Here is a 13,259-nt window from a genome sequence, read left to right as displayed (position 1 = left end):
TGCAGGGAAAAGGTTAATTAAAATCCATCAGGCTGAGCATGTGTGGGATTTAGTGACTTTATCTTTCCGGTACCAGTTTGTTGAAACTACTTCAGCAATTTATAGAAGAGACTGGAAGGAGACAAACCAGGAGAGCAGCACGCTGGGCGGCCGAAGCTGGCTGCTCCCGTGTCGCGGAGCAGAGCATCACCGCTGCTGCCCCGACCTACAGACACCCATCAGAAACTCAGGGCACAGAACAGTGCTGGGACGTGGTAAAAGGAAAAACTCCTATGCATTACTTCGTCTCTTGCACAGTCCCTAGCACAGATAACCTGGAGATGTGAGAGGCCCCGTTCTTCCACCCTCCCCTTGTAGACAGGACTCAGCAACAGCTGGATCCAGCAGCGCAAGGAAGACATGGGAGCAGGCGATGCCCTGCCCTGTCTCGGCTAACCTGGAAGCCTTTCCCTTCTCCAGTTAAATGAAGAACAGTACCTGCCTCAGGCTGGTCTCAGCTCAGAATCCAAGGGACTCATGTGAGGAAAGAAGAAAGGTCATTTTGGGCAGTCAAAATGCCTCCACACCCTCAGTTTTCATCTTCTTGTAAACCAGGCATTTAGGAAAGCCTTGAAGGAACTTACAGAGCTCCACAGAGTAACTGGGGCTGGCATTCCTTCTGCTGCAGCCGCTCCTAGGCAGACAGGAGATGCCCACAGCTTTCCCACACTACTTGGGCCACCCTCAAGAGCAGCAGTCTCCAAAGGTGCTTCAGGAACAGGTGCATTGGTTTTAGAATAATCTGATGAAGTGAAAATGTATCAGGGAGCTGTTTCGCCTCAGTCACTTGCTTTGTCCTCAGCTCACCTTCTTTTGCCTTCAAGCGCAGCAGCTGGGAGAGTCGCCCAGCTCTCATTTGTGCTCACATTTCTGTCTCCGGATGGTGCTGATAATTAGCTATTACTCAGAGCGGAGCAGAGGTGCACGTAACAACAAGCAGGCAGCCCGCTCTTGACTTGCTGCTACTCACCCACTCAAACCTTCTTTCATAGCTTTGTTTTACCCCACTTCTCTGTGGTGTTTTGAGTTTTGAGGGTGCCGTTTTGAGAAGACATACCTGTGCAGAGGCATGTCGGCTTGGTCCCTGCGCCGTGCCATGGAAGCTAACCGCATGGAGATAAACACTGACACGCAACAGTACCGACGGATGGAAATGCAGGTCGCTATTGAAGAAGCTAAGGGAAACCATATAATCAAATAAAAGCGACCAGCTATGCTCTGTGCTGTTTTCTGACATACTTAAAGAATCACAGAGAGAATATCAAGGTACCAGGTCTACTCACACTGTGATGATTTAATGCCAGTCCCCAGCAGAGCACGACCTCTCCTGTAAAGGTTAGCTGCGTAAGGGCACGATGCACAGCACTGCAATTAGCCACTCTAACACAAGGATCCAACAGAGCACTGTTTGCACACAGAAGGCATTCTAAGGCACTCAAAACCTCAATGGAACATCCACTGTCATTACACAAAACACCTCTTCATTCTCCATTCATACAATAAAATTGCCGATGAAAGGCATTTACAGCAGTTCCTTGTGGTTGCTTTGCTTTTGCAGCTGGCTGATGAGAGAAACACGTCTGCAGAGTTTGCAGGGCTTGGACTGGCAAGTGGGAACGTACTGCAAGTAAACCAGTACGTGGTGTTGTAAAAATGATAGGATTAAGAGAACGTCTGCTACTACCTGTTTAAGAGACGCTCAAGCAGCGGAGGAAAAATTACCGACTAAACTCACAGTAATACCGAGTTTGGGATGAGCAGCGCCCCTACGATTCTCTCCTCTGCCCTACTGCCTGCAGGCGTGACACCAGCTTCCTACCACCCAGCTCCTGCCACCCGAGCACTCCCACGTACCTTGGGCTATCTACCTGCACGCTGGTGGGTGAGGGGCTGCAAAACCCAGGGGCCACATCTTCAGGGAACTTCCTCTCCCCCCCCCCCCCCCGCCCCCAGCACCTCATCTCAGGTCACCTCTCCTGAGGATCAACTTGCATTTAAAGCCAAAAATTAAGCTCCCTGAAAAATCATCTTGTTTCTGATACCAGCACCTGCAGAGCAAGCTCCGGACAGCAACTGGGGCAGTGCAGGGAACAGAGAGCATCTCCGAGCGCTCCTGGCAGATGGGAGGCTGAGACCCCCTCACTCTGCTAGGGGCACGGCAGCGGTGTGAGCAGAACAAGCTCGTTCTGGGGGAGGAAAGGACCAAGGTGTTTGCCCGAGTCAGCCTTCACCCTCCATCTGCTGGCTGTGTCAAACCACCATTCAGGGGAAAGGTATTTCATGCTGCAACATGTCCAAAATTCACTTGTTTCAGAGGTGGAAAGAGAGAATACATCTTTTTTTTGGTGTCATTTTTTGTTGTTCTCAGTTGGGTGGGCCTGAAGGCTGTGGTGGGTGCGCTTGGGCTTGTTTTATTTTGTTATCTGCACCTACTTCTTTGTAAACTATCTAAGAACATTAGACACAGCTTCTTGGAGGAAAGACATACTTAGCTTACCTGCCCGATTTTGGCTTGGATATTCACTCCTTTTCTAAAGATGAAAAAACCCAGGTTCCTGGAAAAAGAGGCTTAGAGGTAAAACTTTTCAGTAGATTACTTTTTCCCCCAGGTTCAGAGCACTTGCAAGAATGGCCAAAAGGCCAGGGTGAAGGTGCTTTGCTTTGCTGCTCGAAGCTTTAAATTCCATTCCTCCCAAACACAAGAAAAGACCTCAGCCTTGCAGACTGAAAGATACTTCACACAAAAATCAGGATAAAGCCACGAGCGTGCACAGAGCTACCTGTCTGTGGATAAGCAGAATCAGGATCGGGCAAATTACACAGTAGGGAAGGGAAAGCTGGAGATTTATATTCCAGACACAAAGCTGGATCTCAGGAGCTTGTCTTGGAGAAGTGAGCTAGTGTAGTTGGATGGAGACAGCAAACGCGATCTGAATTTGAGACAAACATCTGATCTATAAATAACAAAACAGCAACTCACCCCATTTCTGAAGGTCTGGCACATCTCACAAGTGTACTGATATCACTTTTATAAATGCTTGGGGCATTTATTTATTAGGATTATCTCATGATGAGATAATGCATTCCTTGATGTCTACATTACTCATAAGCATCCAAAGTCTTTAGTGAACTTCACATATTCTCCATTATTACCTAAATCTTCAGGCAACCACAAAATTTATCTGCCACTAAGTCAGTTGAACACACAAAGAGGAAGGGGGGTGTGTGTGTGTACTTGGAGAGCATACACCTCGCTCAACGTACCCATCTACTATCACACATAAGCCAGCGCACAGAAATGTTCAACAAAAGGGATCAGAAAGTGGCAAAAAGACATTTATCACCTCCTCACAGTGCCGGACACAGCACAGCAGAAAGCACAAGTCTTGCAAAAGAAAGAAACAAGCACAAGTTAACCCATTGATGAGAGGGAAGAACCAAGTTTTGCTCCTTACTGACGGGGAAATGGAACGACTGAAGCTCATCGTGTACCTTCTGGTATGCTGGAACCTCCATCTACTGCTAGCAGCCGCAGGCTGCTGATGCCTCAAACTTTCTGACAGGATGACAAACTGCTGGGGTACCACTGGCCGCAGGCGCTGCCGCACACAGCGGGAGCACAGTGTGACTCCAGCCCCTCCACCTGCCCACTGGAACACCCAGGCTGGCCGAGCGCCACGCGCACAGCAAGGGCTCAGGGTGCCTTTGCTGGGGATTTGCTTCAAACAGACGCTGCCGAGTCTGAACATTTCGGCGCAGAGCAGTAAACTGTGAGATGTGGCTCCTCCGACCGCATCCACCAGCCGCAGCCCCCACACTCCTCATCCCCCCACGATGCTGCCAGAGGATTCCCCTTACGCATCAAGTGACACCAATGCTGAGCTCCGTCCTTTGCAAGGCTCCACCGCACGATACTCGTGCAACCCCAACTCCGACAGCCTCACAGAGAGAAAGGCAGTGGAGTTTCCTGATAAAACAGCATCATCTTTCATTTATTGCCCTGGATCAGAGTAAGATCCTTCAGAACCGAGAAAAAACTTAACCAACGTACCGTAACGGAACGCGTATGTTTGTTTTTTAAAGGACCGTGTGACAGAACCGGCGCAGCGGATGGAAAGAAACTCCTGGTTCTTTCTCCTCCTGGCAGAAGCAGCCCCCGCAGGCTGTGCTGGAGCAGCACTCGGGGCCGGTGGGAACGCGGCCGGAGGTGCAGCCTGGCCGCCCGCCGGTGACTCCAGCCGGTGACTCCCGCTGCCAGCCCCGGAGCCCCCGCCGGCAGCTGCGTTATCCGCCCCCCGCAGCAAGCGAGGCGCGGGGAGCGGAGGGTACGGGGGGTCGCCGGGTGCCAGCACGGAGGGAGAAAGCCCCCCGCAGCCCTCCTCGGCTACCGACCTGCCCGCAGCCCCCCCCACCCCCCCACCTACCTGCCCGCAGCCCCCCGCCCCGCTACCTACCTGCCCGCAGCTCGGGGTGCCCCGCCGCGTAACCCGCACGCCCCCCGTAGCAGGGGTAGCAGCTCCTCCAGAGGTAGGGGTAGTGGGTGCCGGCGGCGCCCGGGGGGGCACCCAGCAAGGCCAAGCATCCCAGCAGCAGCCAGAGCCGCCCCCGCCCCATGCCGGCCACAGCCCCGACCCCGCGCAGCGCCGCACCGCGCCCGGAGCGCAGGGTGCGCAGGGCAGCGCGGGGCGCGCAGGGCGTTGCGGAGGGGCGGCTCTGCCTGCGGGCGGGCTCCGCGCCGCCCCCGCCCCCAGGTGAGGCCGGGCCCGCACCCCCGGACCCCCCCGCGGGAGGAGCGAGCCTGGGGGAGCTGCTGGCCCGCAGCCCCGGGGCGACCGCCCGCGGGAACGGGGCGGGGGGGGGACCCCGGGGGGTGGGGGGCGGCGCTGCCCCCGGGGCTCACGCCTGGAAGGGGCTGAGCCGCAGGACCCGCTGCCACATAGCTGCCCCCCGTAGGGGGGGGGCGGGCAGAACCAGCTCCAGGAAAAAAGTAATAAACCAGCGTATTTGTCCCAGATCGGGGCACAGCGGGGGGGGGGGGGGGGGGGGGGGGGCAGGGTGCCCCACGGGGAAGGGAGCCGGGGGGGTGGGGCAGGGTGTCCCACGGGGGCCCGGCCCCGCTGCGGCGTGGGGGGGGCTTCACTCACACATCACATCACGTGCAGGGTGCAAGGCCAGGGCCCCGCAGCATCCCACCGCCCCGCCAGCATCCCGCAGCTGGTGGCACTGCAAGCAACAGCAAACCTTCACCAGGCTTCTCTTAAAATAATGCCAGAAAAGAAATCTTCATCCACAGAGTCAAGCCCAGATGAGGAATGGCCACTGTGGCTACCCCAAGGAAAACCATAACATTACTGTTTCCTGCAAGACGGAGCCTAGAATTTTATTTTACCTTTTTCATTAAACAAGACTAGCAGATTGGATTTTCCAGAGGCAAGCTCAAAAGCCTCATTCAACTTTCTGGAATGTTTTGAAACAATGTGCTTGCAGGGTTGAGCTGAGGGAGAGCACAGCCTGCTACTTTGAGATGTTTTAGCAGTATTATTTGGCTGTAGTAAAATTCCAAATTAAAACTTGTGGTTTAGGCTGCAATGAATAGCATTCCATGAAAAATTTTGAAATGCAGAGAGAAGCTGAATCCAGAAAGAAAATAAAGATTTAAGGCTATTTCTGCCACGGTTTCCAAAGGAAGGTGGACTCCAGTCACGAGTCCCCTCTGTAGCCCATTCCAAGCGGGAGCATTTCAGGGACTGCTTCAGCTCATCCAAATAGTCACCCATCGCAACAGTTCACCTGCTTCTCATTAATATTTCAAGTTTAACAAAAAGATCTGACTCAAAAATTTCTCAGTTACTTTATGGCAAAAAAAAGATAATCTTTCTGAACTGCACATTGTTAGAAACCGTCTGTGGAGGTAAAAATCTGTGCAAACCACAGATGTGCCACAGCCCGGCAGCCAATTAACACGCATCTTCCTCTCACTGCCTGGTAGGTGCAGCAGCATACCCCCTGAGATGCTGCTCAGCACCGAGGCAGGGAGGACACTAGGCAGAATAGGAACAGGAGGAGGGGAAATGCTGGAGGCGTATTCCCAAGAGGCACCAGAAATTATACCTGCCCTCCCTGAGCCCCGCGATGGGCTGTCCCGATGTGGTGCTTTGCAACACACCTCTGTGCGCATGGTTGTGGGCTGCCATCCTGCTAGAAGCCCCTTTTCCATCTATCCAATACTTCACCCATTTAGAAATAACATATTGCCAGGCGTTAAGAATTTTCATTGCTGGCCCAGGTCGGGTCCTCAGGGGTACACCCTCCGAGCAGCGACATTTAAGCTGCTCCGATGGCTAGTGTTGACACTTTTCCTGTAAATGTTTCCAGTAGTGTTGACATGCAAAAATGAATGTTGCCACAGAGCTATGAAAAACGGTTTAGACTGACTTCCTCAGTTCAGTGGTGTTATTAAGACATTGTCTATATTAAATTAGCCTTGCATGGAATGCAGATGAGTCACAGCGAGCGCAGCTCTCCCAGTGACTCCCGGACTCCACAAGCACCAACCAAAGGGATCTTTCCACTGGCTCCATGACCTGGAAATTTCTACTACCTGGGTATAGGCAGCCCCCGACAAAGAGTGCTTGCTCCTCACCCTGCACAAACGGATGCTAGCACAGCCGCTGATGCTCAACAACTTATGCGACAAACTTGTTCAATCTCATCCTTTCTTAGACTGCTAAGAAAAAAAAATCAATAACGATGAGAGGCTCAGAATTTTCCAGATGGCTCTGTATCAAAAGTACATCAGGCTTGAACATAAGCAGAATCCTGCTTATGTAATAAGTTATGCTTGGCCAGTGTTGAGCCAGCTCGAGCTTCCTTGTCACCTAATTTACTTCAGCTGATTAAGTACTAAGAGTTGGTTTGAGTATGGCAACACATTACAATCAGCAGCAAATCGTTACTGCTTCCTGTGGAACCAGCTAGGAGAGCATGAACATCCAGAGGGGTTCTTTAAACAGCGACCGAGCTGGGCTGAACCCATAACTCTCACAGAATTTCATTCAGATTCAGTCTCGGCATTAATAAATTCTCGTAAGAACCCAAACAAATCACAGCTGATGATGCGGCACTTTGCAGTTCAACAGCACGTTAAGTCATCCCTGCACAGCCACAGGTCAACCGGCTTAGGTAAACACGAGTGCTGGAACCTTCATCCAAAGAGTACCCAAACCCCAAACCAAGTTTCTTCTGACCTTTGAAACAGGATTCTACAGTTAAAAGGAAACAGCCAAACGGAAAATATGGAAGCAGTCCAGAAAAATGCAAAAGGTGAAACACAGAAGGGGAGCGGGAAGGAACGCGGCTGAGGCACAGGGTTTGCGATCTCGGGGTCAGCACAGCATGAGCCGTCGCCTCGTCTGGTGTGTAAAAAGCACGTGGCGCATGGCTGCCAGGGGATACAAGCAGTGCAAGAAGATTTACAGCTGCTGGCTCACGCAGCTTTGCACAACAGAGGTGGCCAGCAGTGGATGTGCGCTTTACAACCCCTGCTTCAGCATCTTTTATGCGCTTTGCTCTTCCCCAGGGGACATTTTCCTGTTCAGGGTTAGCTTCCCAGCCTCAGCTACCTGGGGCTACTGCAGGCGAGGTTTTCATCTTATTCATCAATTATAGCTGAAGAAGATACCGGAGGAATACAAAGTGGAAAAGTTAAGAGCTTGTAGTTTTTCCAGGTGCGGAGTCTGAACTCTCCCTCTTCCTTCCTATCAGGAGTTGGCTTATTTCAAACAAGCCATCGAGCCCTCCCTGACCCATTTCAAAGGGAATTTAAAGGGGGGAAAATCCTCGTAATACGGTGTTCTGTAATGGCACCTGGATTAACCAGCCCATGGCACTGGTACGTACTAGTTCCCCGAACACCTCATGACGCTAAGGCTTGGCTGGTGCAAATCCCAGGATCATCCACTCAAACGGTTTCAGCAGCTGGAAGAGGAAGGTTCACCACTGTGGTTAAAGGCTAGTCCACAGCAGAGGCTACCCCTCTAACAGGCAGTTACAGCTTAGGGAGGTCACTCGCCACTTCTCTCTCCTGCTAGTCTTTCAGCCAAGGTCAGAGAGAACTTTGGCACCACCTGGATCTATCTGCCTACACCAAGAGGAACCTCAGGTGCCAATCTCTTCGGCTATGACATCTTGACTCCATGGATTCACAGCTCAGGCGCTCTGTCGTCATGCTGCGCCGTAATGTTGGCTGATGAAGAGTCAGATAAACAAATAGCTCAAGAAATTTAGCATGTACCAGTTATGGGCTGCATGCTGAAATGTATTCCAGACAGATTTTTGAACCCCTCTGCATGTGCATAAGGAAAACGTTATCTGGCAATTAAATGAACTAAGACCCCCCCTGTGTGCATGAACAATCCAGCTAAAATGTGAATTTTCATTTAATTTTGGAGCTAATGCCCTTGTCCTAAGACGACTATGAAAAGTTCAAATACTCTTCTCTATGTGAAGTGGTGCTTAGAAGAATAAAATAAACAAGCCTGTGAGAATCGCATTTTAGAGGTTTGGTTTATGATGCTTTCTAAGACCTCTCTCCACTGCATACTTGGCTGAGCTCTCTCCATCATGCCTGTCACTAGTGCAGGACCCTGTGCATGCCGACTCTTCCAAAAGTGTGTGCAAGCACCCTGGTTTCCTGCAAAACCTCCTTCAGCGAAACAAGGAAGTTGAAGGATGACTTAGTACCACTGCAAAAATGAGCTCCTTTCCCTGGGATGTAACTTAGACCTGAAGCAGTGGTGGCCAATGGATCTAGAAAAGGGGCTTCCACATCTTTCAAGTCCCTAACACATAACGTTGGATAGCAGAACCTCAAGATGTTGTTCAAACAGAACTTGAGCTCCCCTAGAATTTGCTATACCTCAAAAATGCTTGTAAAAAAGAAAACCTGTTTGTTTCTGGTAAAAAAACCAACACATAATGTCCCCAAACCACTCTAAAGACAGCTTGTCTGCTATAGCCAAAATTAGAAATACAGCAATGCTTGAGAGGCTCATGGTTACAGGTGTAACCATCCCATAGTCAACCAAACAGAAACACTCTACAAGCCCCTGCGTAGCTGTATATTATTGATACTGGTAAATCATATGAGAATTAGTAGCGTATCAAATATATTTCTTTGTGACTCTAGATCACTAGCTCATGTTCACACCATGTAAATAAGGATGAGAGCTGGTACCACCCAGGGGCTCAGCGCTGTAATGTCAGCTCGTCAGACCCCAGATGGGTACCAGAGCTGACTAGCCCCTTCCTGGTAGCATTAGCAAACAGCCCAGGACCATATAAATCCAAGGGCAGATTTTCTTTGTAACTATAATCCCTTTAGCTCAGAAGTGAAAACACACTGGACAGCCAAACACTGCTGCTGCTACTGCCCGTCTCTGCCTGTTTCGTGGATAAGGTCAAGCCAGGAGCCATCCTGTAAGGTACCGGGCCAGGTCTGAGCCAGCAGCGTGCATGCACACACATGCACACACACGCACAGACACATACCCCAGCCCCGTCCTGGGGTGGGCATTACTGACACTGGGACGTGGCAGCCAGCGGGAAGGAACTGGGGGGGCCTGTTGCTCGGAAGATGCCACATGTGACCACCTCAGCTCATCGTTGTGCCTGCCAAGTGTGCCAAGCTCTGGACAGCCAAAGGTTTCAAGAATTTCTTACATTTCTTTGCAGTGTTTCAGGAGAACATTTGCACTCATTTTAAGATCCCAGTCATCAGCCAACCAACCGGCACCCTGGCATGAGCAAAACTCCTTTTCTTGCCCCTTGCTCCTGCAAGGGTATTCCTCCACCTCCATATTTCTACAGTGAGTGAATCAGCATAACTTCAACCAATTCTGGGCAGGAAAAGCAGCAGGCTCGCCCTGAGCCATAACATCCCTCTGTTTCTGAGCAGAGGTTAGGTTGGGAGGGCCTCACATAGGCAAGATTAATTTTTTCTAATAAAAAAAATCTCCTACCTTAGAAGCAAACACCGAGTCCTGGTAGTTTTCCGCCTCCCCACACAAAACATCCTGCTGATGTTATTGCGTAGCTATTTGTTTAGCAGATACTTCAAAGAGGAGGACTCTGAAGAGGCCAGCTTGACGTCACTCCCAGCCGGGCAAGAGCCAGGAATCAAGTCACAAGGGTAAAGCAAGTGAACTGCTGGCCTCTGAACCCACGACTCATCTCCTCGGGCCACCCTCAGAAAAGATGCAAGGTCCAAACCCTCCTGCCCAGCACAGAGCCAGCAAAGGGCTCCAAATATATAACCTCATCTTTGGAGACCCAGGCTGCATTGTTCAGGCTCCATCAGGACTTTGATCAAGAAGAGCTGAATATTTTGCAAACTTTAAATATTAATGAGTGCCTCCTGTCTTTTCAAGCTGCCCCGTCTCTACAAACACAGATCTAATCCCATCCACTTCTTCATACTCGCATTAGCATTCAGGGTGTTTGGAAAGAGTTCCTTACCTGACGCAGAAATAAAAGTTAATGTCAAAAGTGGCGAGTCCAGCAAGGTCCACCCACTGTCACGCTAGTAAGACTGATGGAGAAGCACAAACCACAGAGAGGGTAACTAACACCTGCTTTGCTGGTGCGTAGAGATTTACACTTGAGCAAAATGGGAGTATATGAGTGATGTGACCCAATGCAAATTGTAGTCTCTGTTAATTTAGAGCTTAATCTTTCCCATGGTCTTTTTTTGTGCGTGATGAAACCTGCACACTGAACAAGGAGCTCCAGGAGGATGATGGCAATGACTGCTCCACCGCCCCCAACACCGCATCGGGGAGGGACGGAGGCAGGCTGCCACCTCCACTGCGACAAGGGGATAGAGGGGGCAACTGCCGGCTCTGTGGGCATGACTGGTTACAAATAATACTAAGAATATATTGACATGGATTCACATTGTCTCCCCTAAAAACAAACAAACAAAAAAAAAAAAAAGGAAAAAAACACCCCAGATTGTTTGTTTTCACCAAAATCCTGAACCTCTTAATCATCTGAGAAGCTAATCCTCATCAGGGGAATTCTGGGGAAACCGAAAATATTTTAGTTTGGCTAAGATAAGGGCAGAGCTGTTTATTTCACACATCTCTACAGTGGTATAGAGCCAGGAAATACTTTCCAGTTATTTTCAACAAAACAAGACAAATGTACCAAATTGGCAAGAAAGTGACATTTTTCTGCAGAATTCTTTAGTGTCCAAACCGATATCCACAGAAATGACTCTTTCCCAGTTTGTCAGCAATCTTTGTTAATTATTTGGAATACTTTTGGACTTCTGCTAAGCAAACCAGTGCTGAAAATATGCGAGAACTCCACCACAGAAACGTGACCATCCTAAGCAATCAATAAAGTACCCTGCAGCGGGCATTTTAGTGTCACCCTAGAGAATACTTGAGCTTCAGATTTCTGGATGGCAGGAGCCCGGTAAAGGTGGGTTTATGATATTGTCAGTGAATCCTGGAACTGCAAGATACTCCAGAAAAATGTATCTTGCTCTTGGCTCTGATAAGCAAATAGCTTTTTGCATTTTTCTGACTCTCAGCTCCAGCCGACTCAAACATGCAGCACTTGCACAGATAACAGTCAGGGAGAAAAGGACGGGGAATCTACTCAGTGCAAAACAGATTTGAGCCATAGGAGAAATGGCCACGTGAGGTGAGGCTTGCTCTGGATGCTACATAAATCCCATCCAGTATTTCCATTTTGCAAACACAAAGCCGTGTCTTCTCTTTGGCTTTGGTTTGAAAGCAGGAGATGTGAAGGGGAAGGCAGGGAACAGTGTGACAGTATAGATGCCGAAGGAGAAATCTCATCTCTTTAGAGGCAATACAATACATGCCATCGACTTGAACAGGACCAAGATGTCACCCTGAAAACATCACTTCTATCAGGTCAGGCTTTCCCTCTATGCCCGTTACTTGCACCTCTAAACCTTCAGCAGACAGAGAGCACCTTGGGTGGCTAAACAACATCAGAAGCGTGCACTGTATGAGAAGGTTTCCCCAAAAGCCTCTCCTCTGACAGCATGGTGATGACCACCCTGCAGCCCACGGCTCCAGTGCCGATCCCCCTGCAGCCCCTCGCTGCTGGGGCTGGGGTCGTACCAGGCGGCCACGCACCCCTACCTGTGCATGCCTTCCCGTCCTGCTCCAGCCGCAGCCCCGCCGCGCACTTGCAGTAGAAGCTCCCGATGGTGTTGCAGCACTGGAACTCGCAGCCCCCGTTGCCCGTCTCGCACTCGTTCACGTCTGCAAGAGAGAAGGGGAAGCACAGGTGAGCTGCTGCCACCGGACTGACCTCGGGGTACTGCACGACAGCAAACCCAACCACTCTTATGCGGCTTAGTCTCCTAACTTTTCACCGCCAACAAGAACATTAACCAGTACAAAATGATCCCCCTCGTTAGATGCTCAAGTGCTCAAGATGGCACTATCCAAAATAATCCCATCCTGGATGAACACTGGCACTCATATGCATGAGAATATATCTGTTATCACAAAGTGATGCTACGCTCTATAATAGCCATCTGGCTCATGAAAACAAGCAAACAAATTTTTTTCACATTAAAAATCTGTTGGTATAGAAGTTTTATCTTCTTGTCTTGAATCAGAGTAGTGGAACTATCATAGCTTCCCACGAAAATGCCTTCAAAGAAACCCACGCAAGTTGCCTGAATAGTATTAATCCAGAGAAGACTAAACTAAAAGGTTGACAAAACCAAAATATCCATGTAGTACACGTTTTCTACTAATTTTTGTAACTCAAGCCCAGAATAAATCACATTACCTTACCAAAACCAGATATTTCTCTTCCCTTCAGCCTGGGGTGGGCCAGACCCTTAAGTAATGGGGAGCACCTTTCTCAAATTACCTTTTAAATAGAGTGAATGACTCATTACCAGGTGAAAACAGAGGCATCACCCTCCCCCCACCTTTATTTTCCTTGTTACCTAAACACAGGCTCCCTCTGCTCCTCCATTCAGTTCCCAGGGATTTAACAACTGGGGACCCAAAGGAACTGAACCCTGTACTGCCCCTCTAACTCCAAGGCAGCATCCCCCCCAGAGTCCATTGGGGAGCTATTAATAAGCACTGGAGATGCTTCCCATTCAAGCATTTTTACACCTCATCAAAACACGACAGCTACTTTAATTAGTAAAAAAAATA

The 13,259-nt window shown here is 49.9% G+C and overlaps 1 protein-coding gene across 6 annotated transcripts in view; it reads right to left on the bottom strand.

Annotated features, from left to right (window-relative positions):
- The window catches only part of MEGF6 (multiple EGF like domains 6), a 109,850-nt gene that overhangs the window by 45,349 nt on the left and 51,242 nt on the right, over positions 1–13,259 (bottom strand). For 5 of the 6 annotated variants that reach the window (XM_080380307.1, XM_080380308.1, XM_080380309.1 and 2 more), the window contains one exon: positions 12,219–12,341. In XM_080380307.1, coding sequence (XP_080236433.1) covers positions 12,219–12,341 — 123 coding nt within the window. Of the gene's footprint in view, positions 1–4,493; positions 12,195–12,218; positions 12,342–13,259 lie in introns of those variants that run through there. The other variant, XM_080380311.1, reaches the window with a different exon arrangement.

Source organism: Falco punctatus (genome assembly GCF_963210335.1).
Source record: "Falco punctatus genome assembly, chromosome: 3".
Lineage (NCBI taxonomy): Eukaryota > Metazoa > Chordata > Aves > Falconiformes > Falconidae > Falco > Falco punctatus.
The sequence above is the reverse complement of the archived record's forward strand: the minus strand, read 5'-3'. Positions and strand labels throughout refer to the sequence as shown.